The sequence below is a fragment of the Rattus norvegicus genome, chromosome 20 (genome assembly GCF_036323735.1).
Source record: "Rattus norvegicus strain BN/NHsdMcwi chromosome 20, GRCr8, whole genome shotgun sequence".
Classification (NCBI taxonomy): Eukaryota; Metazoa; Chordata; class Mammalia; order Rodentia; family Muridae; genus Rattus; species Rattus norvegicus.
The window spans coordinates 4,552,501-4,571,078 of NC_086038.1; the positions used below are offsets into that span (position 1 = coordinate 4,552,501).

An 18,578-nucleotide genomic window follows, 5' to 3' on the forward strand; every position below is an offset into this window, starting at 1 on the left:
AGGTATAAACCTCTCCACCTTGAGGAACCATCTCCAGCATCACCAACAACTGGAAGGTCCAGTCTCCATTTGGGATCAGGCCAGTGGACACGAGTCCATCCTTTTCTTCCTCGCCATTCCGGAACCATCTGACTTCAACGCTGCCAGGGTAGAAGTCACTCACAGAGCAGACCAGGAGGTTGTGGTGTTTCAGGGGCTGCGTCTTTGAAGGGTACACAGTCACCTTGGGTTCAACTAGAGGAGAAAGAGAGGTGAGGAGGAGCCATGAGGGCAGACCTGTCTTCCCCGTGGGCTGCCTGCCTGCCTCCATCCACCCAGGCTGAAGTCCAGGCAGGACTAAGGTTCTACCACATAGTCATCCAGGACTTAGGTTCTGTTTTCACGATTTACTGTCAGCTCCACTCTCAGGAGGAATCGCCAGCTGGAGGTGAAGCTCCAGGCAGGGAGAGACAGGCTTACCTCTCAGCTGTGGTAATTTTACCAACAGCTAAGTGGCACCCATATGTTCTGTGGCACGTGGGTTCTGTCTCTTGTCTGTAGATGGTGATGGTTCTGTGTGTGAGGCAGGAAGACTTACTGAGAGTTACTCTTTTCTCATCTGTTTTGGCAAGACTATAAATAAATCAACGTTGCCATTACTCTCATAATGTCTGATACACAGGGACTCATAGTCACATCAGCAGGGGCCAGGCAGTGTGAGCTTCCGGGATTGTGGGCTGAGCTACAGTGTGTACCCTGACCCATGCAGAGCAGTGAACAAGCGGCAGATGGCAGTGCTGGGGGAGGATCCTGTCCCAACTGAAGAGACTAGGCCACTTTCCTAGTGGGGTGGCCTTTGGGGGGGGGGGGGGGTCTAGACAACACAATGTAACAGCCATTCACATGGCTCATTATTGTAAGTAATCTCTCCGTCCCTTCAAATTCGTTTATGGACGCCTTCATTGTCTTTGCTTATTTTCAGTTCACCTCCCTACAATCTTCCGAAGCTGAGTGAAGAAGCTGCCACCCCACCTTGAGTTGTACAATCAGGGCTGCGGGTTTCAACATCACAAACTGTCCCGGGTGGTTTTATGTTGAATTGACACCGCTAAACGTCACTTGAGAGGAGGGAACCTCAATTGAGAAAATGCCTGCATAAGACTGGGCTGTGGGCAAGCCTGTAGAGCATTTTCTTAATTAGTGATTGATGGGGAAGGGCCCCGCCCACTGTGGGCGGTGCTCTCCCTGGCCTGGTGGTCCTGGGCTTTATAAGAAAGCGGGCTGAGCAGGCTATGAGGAGCAAGCCACTCTCAGCGGCCTCTGAGTCAGCTCCTGCTTCCAAGTTCCTGCCCTGCCAGAGTTCCTATCTTGACTTCCTTTAATCATGAAAAGCATATAGAAGTGTGAGCTAAGTAACCTACAACATCCCAACCTTGGACTTTAGACTTAGGAAGTCCAACTCGGTCCCAGCCTCTGCCTAGGAGTACTGTGTCCTCCGCTAGGGTCAACCCCACTCATCAGGCACTCTACCAAGAGCCTTGGCCACCAAGGACCTGAACAAAGGGCCACCAAGGACCTGAACAAAGATCGGGTGTTTTCTTCTCACCAAGGGAGAGTTCAAACACCTTTGACTTGAGTCTAACCCACCATCTACCACAGTTCTACCCCAGGCTAGCAGGCAGGAGGCCACCCCACCCACGGGTCTGATGAAGGCTGAGAAAATGAATACAAGGTGTCCAGATGCCCAAGGGATGTCACAGCAACATTTATATAAATTGAGTTGGTTTCGGACATTGCTTTCATTCAAAACGCCAGATTTTCTAAAAACTGTTGACACACACAGACTTCAGTTTGAACTTCCCTAAATCTAGGTTTTTGGGAACCAAGCTCTGGCAGTCCCTTCCTTTGCCCACAGCAACACCTCTGTTCCAGCTTCAGTGGCTCCACATATGTGGATACAGGCGCCACCCCCCCCCATGCGACCTCCCTCCTGTACTTATGCAGCATTAGCAGCACTAAGTGGCAGTCGCAGTGGCAGAAACTGCCATTGGCTTCCCTGTGCCTGTCCCAGACCCTGTACGTCAGCATGTGTGCATCCCTGGTGGACAGCAGCAGAGCACTGCAGTGGAATAGAACACTGCACTGGGCATGGCTGCTACCCCTGTCCACAGCTATCTGCCAGCAACAGTCATGAGCCGGAGCAAATGTAGACGCAGGAGGTGGCCTTAAGGTGCAAGCAAACGGTGACTATGCTACCCGCTACTCAACCTCGTATATCCTAGGAGAACAATGAAAATCCGCAAGGAAAGCATAAAGACATGACTGGTCGCCATCTTTGTTGTGGGAAAAAACAAAAACAAACAACAACAACAACAAACCACAGCTTCGTCGCCATCTTGGTTAAGGGCAGGCCATGAATGTCAGCCATCTTGGTTAAGAGGCTAAGAGCGGTCCATGAATGTCAGCCATCTTGGGAAAGGGCAGTCACATGACTGTGCCGTCTGTGTTATGGGAAAGTCATGTCCTCACCGCCATCTTTTTTTTTTTTTTTTTTTTTTTTTGGTTCTTTTTTTCGGAGCTGGGGACAGAACCCAGGGCCTTGCGCTTCCTAGGTAAGCGCTCTACCACTGAGCTAAATCCCCAGCCCCCTCACCGCCATCTTTACTGAGGGCTGCCAGGTGTTTTCAGTACCTTGCTATAGCTCCTTTGGATAAACTAATATATGTATATATATATATATACACACATATCTTACTCTACAATGGTCTCTAATGATTTAATAATGTACTATAATACGGTAGGATCAGCAAAATTGCCAGTCTCTCTGTGAACTGCACTATGATTAAAACAATTTTAATAGCAAAAGCTTCATTTTAAAGCATGATTTTTTTAAGGCCCAAACCTTACAGATATGAAACCTAAACTGCTAGTCTTAAGAAAGCTACTGAATTATTCTAAGTCGTTAATGACAATTTTAAAATGCAAGGGTAACATCCGTCCAAGGCACCTGCAGAACCAGCCTGTGTGTATCTCGAGAGAGAGGAAAGAAAAGTAAATTTTTAGGGAAAAAAAAAATTGAGTCGCAACCTGAGATTCAACCACTGTACTTGTCACATGTATTAGGTACCGAGCTGGTCTCCCTCAGTTCGGGTGCGACTTTACTTTCCTCTGTCCACCCCTTGTCCTAACCCTTCTGCTTAAGGTGAAAGAACGTTTGGGACAGTTTCCACCCCCGCGTCACTGTCCTGGGCCGTCTTGACTTTTCTCCGGGCCGGAGGGATGACCAGCGGTTAGCAGCGCGCAGAGGATGAGTTTTGTTCCCTCTGACAAGAGGCCGCCTAAATCACCTGTGTCCCCAGCGGCAGGGAACCCAGCATCCCCTGCAGCTCCTGCGCACACGCGCACCCCCGCCCTGCCCCGCCCTCCCAGTCCCACCTGGGCGTGGTTCCGCCCCTCACCCGCCCCTGTGCTGTCTCACCTGTCCGCGGCACAAGGAATCTATCAGAGATCTCGTAGTTGTGTCTGCAGATCGTGTCCACCGCGGCCCTCTCCCGCTCTATGTACTCCTTCTGTTTGTTATAGTACTCGGTGTCCCGCCGCCCCAGCTCGGTCACCGCGCGGAACTCGCCCACGTCGCTGTCGAAGCGCGTGTACTCCTCCCGGTTGTAGATGTATCTGACCAGAAGCCGTACGCGCTGCGTCCCGTTGTAAAAATAACACTCGGATTTATACTGTTCCAAAAACCGTGCTGTGGAGACAAGAATTATCTTCTTCTCTGGGGACAAGATGCCTGAGTCCCTCTCAGCTGCCCAAAGGATCAGACCCACGTTCGACCTAGCTCACTTCTGACGTCAAGACGACCTAAGGGCCGAAAGGACACCTCAGCTCCACTCCAGAAGGAACCGTTACGACTGAGTGAAGTGATGGAGGAAGGCCTCCTATTCCCAGAAGAGACTTGGCGGTCCTCCCATCTGTTCTCTCCCCACTTCAGATCTTTAACCCTCGTCACGACCTTCAGGCCCCGAGCGGCAGAGGTCGAGTGGCCATTTTATCTCCCACTGGATTCTTCTGTTTTGTTTCTGTTCAAAGTTTCCCCTCCCTCTACTCCTTCCAGATCCTCCCCACTTCTCCGACCACCCAAAAGCCACACTTTGTTCTCTTATATATTAGAAAATTGTTAATTAGGGGAAAAACAAAAACAAAACAGGATGAAACAAACAAAAAAAAAAAGGAAAAACCATAGGAAACACAGACCCACACATTCAAACACACAGGAATAACATAAAAACCACAAAATCTGGAACTATAATATACAAGTAAAAGATCTGTAAAACAAAAACAAACAACCCCAACTCTCCAAGAATACCATTGAGTTCTATTTCTGCTGTAACACCTACTGCTAAGCTAGGGGCCTGTCTGTCAGCGTGGTTCATATCCAGTGAGACTCTTATTCTTTGAGGTTATCATATAGTTAAATCATTGCCCCTGTTCCTTTTCCTCCCACTAAACCTTCTTCCGTACACCTCCATGTTCTCTTTCAAGTTCATGGCCTCTTTTGTCATTGTCATACATATATGTATATGAGTAGACACACATATACATATATGAGTGCATTCCTAAATACATAAATAGACCTGCAACATATCTGTATGATGTTACTCGTATGTATGTTTTTAGGGCTGATCATTTGGGATTGGACAATCAGTTGGTGTTCTCTTGCCTGGGGAGACTATTTCTCAACCCCCACAGCAGACCTCAGCTGCCTGTGATGCCTGCAGTCCTGTGGGCTTCCCCTGCCACACGCTCTCAGTCAGGGCAACTCTCCCCTGCTCAGTTAGGTTTGGATGTTGCTAGTGGTCCTGCCCAAAAAGGGGGAAATGGCCCATTTTGGTATAACCTTGAGAACAGAACAGTCCCAGACAGACTGGTGTTAATGTCAGGTCACTTCCCCGAAGAGCAGCACCCTACATTCCAGCAGCACAGGGGACCAGCCGGGTATGCTCCTTCCTGACCCCACACTGCCCCACCTGGAGCTAAGCTGGAAGCCGGCACTCACCAGCTCAGAGGAGCCGCGTCTCCCACCCCTCATGCTCAAGCTCCTTAAACACACCAGTAGAACACAGCCGATCTCCCTCAGTTCCTGCCCTGTGCAGGACGACGCTGCCCTCGGGAATCCAAAGAGGAGAAACAGACGCCTCCCTCCATGTCAGAGCTTAAAACTGTGAAGGTGCGGAAGAAGTAGGAGAGGGGGTGGGGTTCTATTAACCGGAAGCCTTGAGTGACAGGAGGGGCGGAGAAGCTCCCTGGGGACTGGACCTGTCACAGACGTGAGCCAGAAGAAGAGGGTGGTGACTGTAGATGTCAGCAGAGGGGATACTTGGGGGTGGGAGGGCTCGAGGCACTTCTCTGCTGAGGTAACACCTCACTGGGTTTCTGAATAACAGAGCACAGGGCATGAGGGCTGCGGGTGAGAGAAGAGACTTTGGATAGCAAGAGCAGCCCCAACTCAAAAGCCTTGGAGTTGATTGTAGCTTTCTGGGTTTTACTAGGAGGAAACTACTGGAGAAGTTTCTGGAAATTGAGACCTTAATCCCAATGCTGAGCCACGATCTCTTATCTGAATTACAGATGCAGATAATGCACAAACCAGACATTTTTAAAGTCAGATGTCAAATGCGACCCCAGGGAAGAAAGTTAGGGCGCATCTCCCCGCTCTGGGGGAGGGGAGGTGTGTCAGTTACGGGAGCTTCTTTAGTTTCAATAGAGGAAGGCACATCAGATGTGTGCCTTTTCAACTTTACACTTAATCTAACTCAGAAAATAAAGGCAAGCTGCAGACGTTATCAATCTCACAAACGCTCAGAAGAACGAAGCCGCCTGTGGCTTGTCATGAGAAGTATTTGCCGCAGTCATCCCTGTGGCTCATGACTTCAAAAGAGAGATCGCTGAGAGTTTCGGAGAGGAAATCACTCATCCCTGTGCTGGAGACAACACAGGCAATAGTGAGGAGAAAGGGTTTGATTTTTATAAAAGACAGAATGGAAGACAGAGGACAGTTTCCGAAGCCATAAGAATGGTTTGTGTGAAGGACGCTGGTGCAAGGGCAGACGCCAGGTCTGTGGGGGGGTGTCAATGAGGTGAGAGGCAGTGTGGAAGCTTTGGTGTGCCCTTCAACGACCAAGATGATAGTAACTTACAGAGAGGAAGCACACAGCGGGGCAGCAGGACCCTAATGCTTTACACGGCCGTCCCTCCCAATCCTCAGACAGCTCTATGAAAAAGTCATCTCCCCCACATTTTACATTTCAGCCAAAGCAGAGAGGGGTTCAGAGGGCTTGCCCACAGTCTCAGCATTGTGGGGTCACAGATTTTTTTAAATTATTTATTTTCATCTTATGCGTATTGGTGTTTTGCTTGCATGTGTGTCTGTGTGGAGATGTTGGAACTCCTGGAGCTGGAGTTCAGACAGTGGTGAGCCGCCATGTGGGTGCCAGGAATTGAACCCAGGACCTCTGTAAGCGCAGCCAGTGCCCTTAACCACTGAGCCATCTCTCCAGCACAGGGTCACAGCTTTCAGCAGTGTTGATAACCCCCATCTTTTATCCCCCATGTGCATATTTGACTTTGATTTTTCTGTGTGTGATGTATATGTGGGTCATGAAACTAGGAAGGGGGTCATACAGTGCAAGGAAAAGTCAGGTCCTTTTCATGGGCTCAGGCCAGAGAAAGTGGGAGAAAAAGAAAACAGATTTGTTCAAGTCACAAACATCGAACCGGCTCTACCTTGCCCTAAATGCCCACAGATACACATCTCCTCAAAGGCCACTTTCAGATCTAAGAACCTCAGCGTTAGCTGCTGTGCTCCAAGGAGAAAGGGAAACACTAGCCACTACCCAACAGAGGTTCCGCATGGGAACAGGCTGCCCAGCCCTGGCATCAGGGAGAGAGAAAGAGGAAGCCCTGGGTTCAGCCTCACAGGTGGCCAGGCAGCGGCCTCACAACCTACAGAGGATGCACTCGGATCTCCCTGCGATGCCCTCACTGACTCTATGACACTTCCACAGAAACCTTCTGATTAGATCAATACTTTACTTTCTTTTTTAGTCTAAAACAACAGAAAACATACATAAAAAGTAAACTAGAAGCACACGTAGGAAGTTCTATTTTTAAAGAGAGGCCTTTTTGTCTGGCATAACTCAACACAATGAAGACAGGGCCTGTCCCGGAAGTTAATTTAACATCATGATTTATCGATCTTCCCGGGGCCCTAAGGGAATATGACACAAGGCATAGATTTTACTGGAAGAAACTTGAAAAGCAATGGCAGATACACAAGGGCCTCTCACACAGGTCTGAGAGCACAAACATCCCGACTTCTGTCTGCAGACATAGTTTAGAGTTCATGTGAAGACTGTGAGGTCACAGAAGATATCAATAGTTTCAAGGGACTTGGCCCAGACAGTAAGGAAGTTAGCGCCTTCTTCCCCCCATCCTCAGCAGCCCAGCACCTGGGGTATGCACTTACGCGTGGGGTCTCTGACCAACGCCACCGGAGGGCTCAGCACTGTTAGCAACAGGATCACAGCTGCCACACAGGAATCTCTGGCGAGCCACACCATGCTGGAGGAGAGGAGAGACAGGAGTCAGAGGAGAAGACAAGCTTCAGACTGTAACTTTATTCTCTTTACTCATTGCTAAGAGAAGAACCAGTGGATTCACTGCTTTGCCACTGGATTGGGTAAGGCCAGTGCCGGGGAGCCAATCAGCAGCAAAGGAGACCAGCATCATCAGTTGCTAGTTAGAGATTCAGTATGAAGGTCCCTTTCTGAAACTTACAATCTGTTCATTAAAAGGATACTCAGCCTGGGCTGGTGGCCATGCCTCATAATCCAGCATTCAGGAGGCAGAGGCAGCTGGGTCTCTGTGAGTTAGAGGTCAGCCTGGTCTACATAGTAAGTCCTGTCTCTAATCAACAAACAAACAAAAAACAAACAACAAAACCCAAACAAACAGAAGGAGAGTAGGGTTTTGGTTTGGGGTCGTTATTTTTTTTTTAAGACGAAATTAATTTGGGAGGGAGACATGTTCGAAGGTTCCAGAAGAAGCTGGAAGGAGGTAGTGGGTGGGTGGTGGATAGGGTCAAAATACATTGTATACACATTTAACTTCTTAGGGGATACATTATACATTGCTTTTTAAAGGATCATTTTATCTCCTTTTTAAATGCTGGATCCAGTTGCAGCTGAGACGCTTTAATCGGGCCTCGGAGCTGGGCTGGCTCTGGGATGGTCAGTCACTCACTCAGCAGTTAGAGCATTAGGGGAGCGTTTCCTCCACAAGGCTGTTGGGACAACTGTGTGTTTGAAACTATGTGGGAGCAAAGGAGAAGGAAGACGACTGTCAGCCAGGCACCTTTAGCCTGGCGCTTACTGCGCTTCGGTTTAATGGTGTAGATGTCGACAGTGATGGAAGTCCATTTTGGGGAATTCTTAAAGCTGAAGGCTGTGGCGCTGTGGGCGCCTGGAGAAACAGCCTCCCCTGGTAACTGATGACGAAGCCAGAATTCAGCCTCTTGATTGGACAGTAGAGTCTACACGCCTTCGGTTAGGGAAATTCTAACAAGACAATGGAAAATTAAGGTTAGTAATGGTGTAGTCCTGACACAAGGGGCATTTCCAGCCTGATCCCCGAAATGTTACTGATTCCAGTGGCGCCCCCCAAAGCACAGAGGGTCCCTGTGGTTATCCAAAGTCCTCAATGGAGACACTCAAAGCAGAGGCTGGGCATCCTGGGGAGATGAGGATGGGGTTCAGTTGAAGTGCTGAGAGAGAGAGAGAGAGAGAGAGAGAGAGAGAGAGAGAGAGAGAGAGAGAGAGAGAGAGAGAGAGAGAGAGAGATCAGGACTGAAGCAGTTCTCTAACTTGGTGGCCGCCTTGGGAGATGTGTTCATCTATCCGTTAACACAACAGGCTGAGGTCAGATGTAGAATTGCCGTGGATGCTCAGGGAGGGAACTAGACTTCTCACAGCCCTGAAGATTAATATCATACATGGGGAGAGTTTTAAGTTCTCTCCCCATCTAGATCTCCTGTCCATGGCAAAGCATCAACCTCCTTAAAGTTTAAACTAACACTGGGCAGATTAAAGTACTAGGGGTTGAACCTAAGACCTCATGCATGCTGGGCAAATGTCTCCCGCTAAGCTACAGGCCCAGATCTCTCTCTACTTTGAGGCAGGATTCATTAATTGTCCAGGTTAGCCTTGAACTTGTGATCCTTCTTCCTTAACCGCTGGACTTGCTAAGATCACAGACTTGTGCTAAAAGACCCAGGTGGAAAGTTTGATATGTTTTAAATTTTTATTACACATATTTATCTTGTGTACGCATGTGTGTGTGTGTATGTGTGTGTGTGTGTGTGTGTGAGACATGTCACATCACGCCTATCACATCACATGTGGTGGTCAAAGCTCGACTTTCATGACTGGATTACTCCTTGTGGGACCGTGGGCTTGAACTCCTCGGCATGGCAGAAAAGAGCTTTACCTGCTGAGCCACCTTAGCAGACTTCTGGAAGATTAGTTTCAGGATCCGACTTCACTATCTGACCAACTATCTGACGGTGGTCCAGTAATTGCATGTAGTGTGGACACTGAAGAACCTGACCAGCTCGGGATGGGAAATGGCTCAGTTGGTAAGGTGCACGCCACGCAAGGATGAGGACCTGAGTCGGGATACACAGCACCCACATAAAAAACGGGCATAGTGTCCTCTTCTAGTCTCAACTGTGGAAAGGCTGAGACAGACAGGTCCCCAGGGCTCAGTGGCCTGCCATCCTAAAATCTCTAGGTCTCTGTGATAGACCCTGTCTCAAAAGAAGGAGGTTAACAGCAAATGAGAAAAGCCACCAGATGCTGCCCTCTGCCCTCTGCATGAACACATACACACATGTTTGTGATCTGCAAAGTCTGAGTTGTATGCACATGAGGCCAATGGGGGAAGAAGAAGAAGACATCAGATTTCCTGGAGTTGTAGTAAGAGCTCCTTAGTGTGGGTGCTGGGATTTGAACTCAGGTCCTCTGAAACAGCGGTGCATGCTCTTAACCACTGAGCCATCTCCTCAGCCCCGTGGCTGCACTACTGTCTCAGACAAAACAGAATGGTTAAAATTAAACCAAACTCAATATTTACATTAAGAAAGAAGGATTTAGCCGGACATAGTGGTTGTCTGCAATCTCAGCACTCAGGAGGCTGAGACAGGAGGACTTCTGTGAGTCTGAGGCCAGCCTGGGCTACATAGAGAATTTCAGGCCATCCTGGGGTACAGAGTGAGACCTTGTCTGGAAACCTCCTCCACAAAGAAGGATTTGTACAGATGTGTTCCAGAGGAAGTGAGATTTGGTTAGGGACAAGAATTTGGCTGGAAAACAAGGACAGCACAGAAATGGTGACAGCAATGGTGTGTGTGAGGTGCTGGGTGAGGAGGGCTGGACAGGGAAGACTCCTGATGGGCGGGAATAGGAAGTTCTTAAATTGCACTGGGTACTCAGCTGCACCTGCAGTTTAAGTCCACTATGAAAGGTGGTGAAATTTTGGCAAAATTAATTAATTAAAAGTTATACCTTTCAAAAAGGTGGGACCAGTAGAAAAAAAAATGTTAACTGGCAAAACTCTCAGCCAGAAGGAGTGTTGGGAGGGGCTGGATGCAGAGGTTAGGCCGAGACAATAGGAACGCACCGGAGAATTTCTTGCTTCTCTTTGTCTCTCGAAGGTGTTGTAAAAACTGGGCTGCAAAATACGGGACGAGTACAGAGACCTTCCCTTTGGAGGCGGCACCCAAAGGGACCAACCCTTCCTTTAGTGAGTTTCCTGGGTTTGGTGAGACACTGGAGGAAGAACTCACTGGAAATCCCCTCCTGTCTCAGATAACTCCCCATCACCAATGAGGATGGGGGTGGGGGCAGCATCAGCTGTCTCCAGCAGACACTTGTGACCAGAAGGTCATTTGCGAATCTCGAGGGAAACTGTGATATGACCGTTAATGATGATTTTGTGTACTGTTCCGTGTTGGAGGTTGAACTTAGAACCTCACGCGTCCTAAGTACTCTCTGACAGAGCCCTGCACTGGGGCCACATGTTTATCTATTATTTTTAAGGCTAAGAATTTCCCTCCACCTGACTGTGTGGCTTGTGAAGAAAGAGTCTTCGCTGAGTAACGCGAAGTGGGGTTAGAGCCTGGAGGACCACGCCAAAGTTTCACTGTTGCTCTGGAGCAGTACGGCAGGGTCCACGACAGACCTGCTACCTCAGCTCCGGCCACCACAGGCTCATGCACAAACGCGGGCATCTCACAAGGCGAATCATTTCCCTCTACCGAAGACCGAGTTCGGAAGCATGATCCCTTCCGATCTCTACGCAGCGCAATAGCGGTGAAGCTATCGCGCCGTTTCCCTTAGGTCATTGCAAGCCCACGGAAAATTTACTAAACGCTAAAGAAGTGACCGGAAAATTAAATACTTTACAATTTTACGTCTATAGTGAGATAGAAAGTATGGACAGAAAAAAATTAATGTACAGAGTACTTATTGTAATCCCAACATCTGTAGATGCGCCCAGACCCAAAGCCAGTGGCAGTGACAGAGAAAGCCAATGTGCCTCTTTCGGTCCGCACTACCTTCCCTTCCCTCCTTGAGTTGATGTGCAATGTCCTGCCCCAGGCTCATGTATTTGAAGACTTGGTCCCTAGATGGTGTTTCAAGAGGTTGTGTGTCTAGTTGGTGCGGGAAGGACACAGGGGTGTTAATGTGAGGGTATGGCCCAGCCCACTCCTGCCAGGCTCTCGGGCTCCTGTCAGGGTATGACCAGCAGCCTGAGACTTTGTTGATCTTACATGAGCAGAGCAGTTGTGAATAGTAAACCCCACAGCAGGTGCTGCAGTGGTATGATGTTGGGGATCCCCTAGGGGAAGGCTCCGTCTCCAGGAAATGGTGCCGAAAGATACTGTGGAACCTTTGACAAGAAGAGCCAAGATCTGATCTAGATATATAGACATATAGATATGTAGATGATATATAGATATATAGATTAATAGAGTAGGTATATAGATATATAGATGAAATATATAGATACATAGATGAGATATGTAGACATAGACATATAGATACATAGATGAGATATAGATATATAGATTAATAGATTAGGTATATAGATACATAGATGAGATATATAGATATAGATGAGATATAGATATATAGATATGTAGATATGTGGATAGGTAGATATGTGGATATGTGGATATATAGATGATATATAGATATATAGACTAATAAAATTAGGCATATAGACATATGGATATATAGATGATAAATATAGATATAGATGATATATAGATACATAGATATGTGGATATGTAGATGATATATAGATATATAAATATATAGATATATAGATGAGATATATAGATATATAGATGAGATATAGATATGTAGATGTGTAGATGCATAGGCATATAGATATGTATATATGTAGATGTGTTGACATATATCTGTGCATGACTCTGTCCCTCTCTGACTCTGCCTCCCCTCTTTGCACTTCCCTACCACACATCTACATCACTGTCACCCATAAATCTGCTGTGGGTCCCTAACCATATGAGCCAATGTAGCTGCCCTGAACAAGTGTCTGGACAACTGTGAGATGAGCAGCCTCTTTCCTACGTTAGCAGCCTGCATCCTTGTATCTCTTTACAGCGGTGGAATGCTGAGCGGTGACAGTATCCTCAAGGTCCACAAAGAGCATCAGCACTGGGTCTCCCCGAAAACGCATGCAAAGCAGTCTTGGGGAGCAGGGAGAGAAACTGAGGCACTAGACCACCTGTGCAGGTAGCATCCAAAGACTCAACCTTAAGCCTCGAGTGCTCCCCTTCTTCTTATAAATTACATATTTTTGCTTTCATATAGTGTACTGTACGAACTCACTTCATTCGATCCTTCTAGCCCCACCCATGTCACCCCGCCCCTACTCACTCTCAATTCTGTAGCTTCCTTCCCATTAATGTTACATATATGTGTAAAAGCTAACAAATTTATAAACACAACGTGCTGAGCCCATGTAGTGTTGCATATACACGGTGTTTAGGGGTGAGCACTTTAGCAGTTAAGGTGCTCATTCCTGGGGAATAAGGATTTTCTTGTAGCAGTCAGCAACTGCCTGAATTTCTTCACCTGGCAGTGGGGCCCTGTGATTTCCCCTATCCATGTTAGCACATCAGTTTTAGCGTGTCAACTAGTACTGTCATTGGGTGTTGTTTAGACAGCCACAGTTGGAGTTCATAGGTACAAAAAGAAGCACTTTGTGGAAACCTCTGCTGCTGTCAGTTTCTTCCCTGTGCAGCCAGTGGCGGAAGCAGGTCCTTTGTCTGCAGCAAATGATGCTGTTACGATAGGCCTGGGGTTGGTCGGCTTCCAAGACCCCAGGGGGAGGTAGAGTAGGAATGGCTGATGTGGGAGACAGATCTAATACCTGGGGTTAGTGGGAAGAAACGGGGCGTGGCTGCAAATTGCCAAGAACACCCCATTTTTCACTTCAAGCCTGACTTTACTGGATGTCAAGTATAGAATAGGGAGTTTGCTGTGACAGGAAACCCCCATTCGGAACTGAGTGGGAGGAGATAGTGGTGATGCTGGTGTCTCCTTACTGCAAGGAAGTTAAAATCTCTGGGGAAGATTGAAGAGAAAGAGAGAGAGGCTCATCTCCCACCTTCTATCTGCAAAAAGTGTAGGAACGGTGCTGAGAGGTGAAACCTGCAGATCCCGTGAGGCAATCACCTTGTTCACTCATATAACAGCCCTGCAAGTGACACTTCACACTGCAAAGTTCGTAGGAACAGGAGAACTGAAATATATATATATATATATATATATATATATATATATATATATATATATGAATCAGGGGCCAGTGTAAGTGCTCCGTGGTGACATGCATAGAGAGCTACAATAGGCTCGCTTAGGAAGCAAAGTAAGAGTACAGATTGGGGCCACGAGTTTGTACAAGCAAAGTTGTTTTACTCTGAGTAAGTAAGTCCGTAGGAACAATAAAGGTTTTTATATTGTAGATCTGTGTGCTGGAGAGGGTCGGTGTGTAGAGTGCTTGCCTAGAAGGCATGAAGCCCAGGGTTCGATTCCTCAGCGTCGAGTGAGCCTGGAGTGGTAGCACACACCTGTAAGGCCAGCTCCGGGGAGGAGAGAGCAGGAGAATTGGAGGTTCAAGGTTGACTTCGCTCACATAGTGATGAGTTTGAGGCCAGACTGGGACGCAACAAAGCAGAAACGAGTTGATTAAGAGACCAGAAGGGGGGGTTGGGGGTTTAGCTCAGTGGTAGAGCACTTGCCTAGCAAGCGCAAGGCCCTGGGTTCAGTCCCCAGCTCCGAAAAAAAAAAAGAAAAAAAGAAAAAAAAGAGAAAAAAAAGAGACCAGAAGGGGCAAAGAAGAGATGGCAACGGAATTATTTCACAGGGGTGTCCCAGGGGCAGGTCACCACACGCAGAGTCCTGTCGTCCTTAAGAAATGGAAGGCACACACGGAGTAGAACCAGCCAGCAAAGGCAAGTGAATCCTGTAACTGCAGACCCGGAATCAGCAGGAATCATGCCGGATTCCGGGGTAGCTGTAAGGCTAGGAAGTGTGGAATGGAGGGTTTGGATTTGCTGAGTGGCCAATATTCTCATAAATCGTACTAGAAAATATAGCTTGAAGAAAGGAAGGAATGAGCCTTTCTGTTCTTCATTCCCTCCTTCGGTTCTTCCTCCCTGCCCCCCACTTAACGTTTTTTTTTGTCAGAGGTGGCACCCACAGGTCTCACCCTCAAATCCAGAATCCACCTCGTGGGTCTCAGTTCTGGCTAGCTAGTTTCTATTTGGGAAAATAGTCCAGCATTTTCTGCACTGACGCGGTTTTTTGTTTTTGTTTTTTTTTTTTTTTTTTTTTTTTTTTTTTTTTTTTTAAAGAAAGACATCTTCGGAAATCCCCATCGGGGATGACCAATAGGAATAGAGAACTAAGAAGCGTCACTTGTTTCCAGGAGATGTAACTTCTAAGAAGGGCTGCTTTTGAGCCGAACCTTCAGGAGAAAGTGTGTAAAAGGGGTTGGGGGTGGGGGAATCGCTGATAACCTGGTTTAGTGAGAAAAAGGAAGATCTGCGGTGCCAAGGGACCACAGTTTGGGTCGAGAAACCGAGTAGAGAGGGAGGGTTTCATATGTGATATTCGGTGTGGTGGAATGGACACCAGACATTCTTCGTGGTTCTGTGGGAAGCCCCTGCTCAGTGCTAGGGGAGGGAAGTGACTGTGTTGCCCCACGCCCCCTGCTAATGATGCGCTGTACCTGGGTAAATGAGGTGGGGTCTGGACAAGTCCATGGTCACACCTAACTGTCATGGGACAGGGTGAGGGGAGTCGAGTCAGCACATGCCCTAGCAAGGCAGCCCAGCCTGCGCTCCCATCCCGGCTAATCACAAGAAATCTTCATTGTATTTTTTTTTCATCTGTTGGATCTTTAGCATCTAATACATTTCCTAGTACTGAATAAATATTTTAAATTAAGAAACTGGATGGGATACTAAGAATTAATCCTCTTTAGTGATCCAAGGATTTTTTTAATAGTTCAAACCAATTCTTCCTAAACCTGAATTCTAGGAATTAAAAAAATATTAGTTTGGGTGCTGGAGTGATGGCTCAGTGGTTAACAGTACTGACTCCTCTTCCAGGGGACCTGGTTTGTTTCCAGGAATCCACATGGCAGCTCACAGCCATCTGTAACTCCAGTACCAGGAGATTCAACCTCTCTCTTCTGGCCTCCTTGGGCTCTACGTGCATGTGGTGCACAAATATGCATGCAGGCAAAATACACACACACACACACACACACACACACACACACACACACACACACACTGAAATATTTTTTAGTTAGCTTGTCAGAGTACCTGCACAAAGTTCTATGCACCTTGATTTTATGAATTGATACATTGTAACATTGTACCACAGTGTATCCCTTCTGGGACCTCCCAATAAAAGGCAATATCCCACCTGACCAGTTACTCTACAGCTGGGCTGTGATTACAGAACATGCAAAGAACACTACAGCCATGATCAAGATATTTACAGCTTGGCATCATCTGTTTGGTCAAACTATTCTGTGTTTGGCCTTGCTTCTTCATGGCTATAATAAAATGAGTGGGTCAAACTGCATGATCTCCATGCTAACGTCAGCTGGCTCCCCAGACAAGATAAGATACATATTAGCCAGCACTAATTTTTTACTTATGTTGCTATTGGTCATTTCAGCAACTGGAAATTATCACAGAAAAAGGAAATATCTGTAAACTGATTTCAGTAAAAATTGAAATTAATTGTGCTATGCATTTGGAATGAATGACCCAAAATTAAATCAAGAAGACGATTCCATTTATAACGGTTCCAGAGGAAAATGGTACTAATAAGTAAATTTAACAAGGGAGGTGCTAAACTAATCAATGCTCTAAGAACTACAGAAAGCTATTGAAAGAAACCAAAATCAAGAGAAAGACACACCAAGTCCATGAACTGAAAGACCTCACGTCGCAAAGATGGCAATATTCCAAAAGATCTACACATCGATGTAACCTTTGATCGGGATCTCAAATTAATTCTCATTGGGTATTAAGCTGGTTCTAAAGTTTGCAGTAATTGCAAGATACAAACTGGCAAAGCAGTCTTGCAGACCACAGTCACTGGGCTGTTGGGGATAGAGGGTCAGAGAGGATTCTTTTTTTTTTTTTTTTTTTTTTGATTCTTTTTTTCGGAGCTGGGGACCGAACCCAGGGCCTTGCGCTTCCTAGGTAAGCGCTCTACCACTGAGCTAAATCCCCAGCCCCAGAGAGGATTCTTATGACCAGCAAGCACCCTGTTTAAAAAAATCATCTCACTGTTGTTGCCTTCAGAGCAAACACAGCTTTGGACTACACTCTTTAAGCGCTATTATTTAAGAATAGTCTTGTTCTCGTGACTTTCATGTCTTGTGTGAAGATCGTTGGCTTACACAAAAGACATAGCCTTTACACCTTTCCACTGAGAACCACAGAAAATAAATAATATGTTTGAAGCTTGCAAGAAGGGGCTGCCCAGCTGTGGGAAGTGGCTACCTGGATGACCCTGAGGTGGATGAGGAAGGACAGTGTCATAAAGCTTTGCATAAACCACATCTACACAAAACAAGACAGATTCTTTATTACTTTTCTTTACAGTGAATAGGCAAGGCAGAGAGGCCACATCAGCTGCCTCTTGCAGACTCCACAGCCCAGAGGACATACCCAAAGCTCTAGGGAAGGGCAAGGTGCCATGAATGCCGGGAGCAAAGAATAATTTTCATAGGAAATACATATAATCGAGATGAAATAAGGAATGACCTTTTACCAAAAAGAAAACAAATTATAACAACAAATAATTAAAACAAATTATTTATTTATAACAAATTATAAATAAATGGGAAGAGAGCAGGGACCTGGATGAAGAGATAATCCATAAAGTCAAAATAATAGCTTTTACCGTGTGTTGTGTGTGTATGTGTGTGCATGTGCGCACGCATGTGTGTGCATATGTGTATGTGGGTGTATGTATGTGTATATGTGTGTATGTGTATGTGTGTATGTATGTGTGGGTGTGTGTATGTATGTGTAGGTGTGTGTATGTGCATGTGTATGTGTGTGTATGTGTGTATGTGTGTATGTGTGTGTATGTGTGTATGTGTGTGTTTATGTGTATGTGTGTGTGCATGTGTGTGCATGTGTGTGTATGTGTCTGTGTGTGTTCATGCGTGTGTGTGTGTGTGCGTGCGTGTGTGTGTGTGTGTGTGTGTGTGTGTGTGTGGAGGTCAGAGACAGCTTACAGAAGCCATTCTCCCCCCACTGTGTGGGTCCCAGAGATGGAACTCGGGCTTGGGGGCAGACAACTTCACCTACTGAGCCATGGCACTGGCTGTATCCTGAGTCCCAGCTGGGCCCGAGGACCTAAGGCTTATGGCCTCGCATCTGGAGCAGAATTCCTGCCACTACCTGCTGGAACCGCCCCGGCTGCCAGTGTCACCTCTCCACCTCTCCTTCTCTGCTGCAGGACTGCCGGGTTCCCTGAGTTGAGCGCTCAAATCCATCGTCCACTTCCTTTACCTTCTTTAGCCACCTTCACGTCTCATTTTCCATTCTCTGTTATATTTTATCTAAGTGTTCTTGGAACTAAAATAATGTTACCGTGACACTGCACAGATATCGTATTGCTGAAATTCCTCACAGAGGCAGATAAGGACATCCCCACTGTGAGAAGCATTAACTCATTGTCCACAAGGAGACACAGGTGAGCCCTGATGGGGTTTTAGTCTTTCCTCTCCAAATAAGGAAGCTTTCAGGGGGTAAGTCCCAAGCTCAGGCCAAGAACAGAAACTTCTGTTTGGACTCCATATTGAGTGCAGACCCCAGCCCTGCCTCTTGGGCTCTGTGCTCAAGAACATTTGTTTGGGTTTTGATGAAACTAAAGGGTATTTCTTTCCTCAACATTCCTAATAATTCCAAG

General features: G+C 46.9%; 1 protein-coding gene across 2 annotated transcripts in view; it reads right to left on the reverse strand.

The window, feature by feature from the left end:
* The window catches only part of RT1-Db1 (RT1 class II, locus Db1), a 9,589-nt gene extending 1,907 nt beyond the window's left edge, over positions 1-7,682 (reverse strand). The window contains exons 1-3 of one of the 2 annotated variants that reach the window (NM_001008884.2): positions 7,505-7,662; positions 3,458-3,727; positions 1-234 (exon numbers count right to left, since the gene is read on the reverse strand). The exon at positions 1-234 is cut by the window's left edge and continues 48 nt beyond it. In NM_001008884.2, the coding sequence (NP_001008884.1) occupies positions 1-234; positions 3,458-3,727; positions 7,505-7,598 (598 nt within the window). In that variant the 5' untranslated portion in view covers positions 7,599-7,662. Of the gene's footprint in view, positions 235-3,457; positions 3,728-7,504 lie in introns of both variants that reach the window. The other variant, XM_063279016.1, reaches the window with a different exon arrangement.
* Between the last annotated feature and the right edge of the window lie 10,896 nt (positions 7,683-18,578).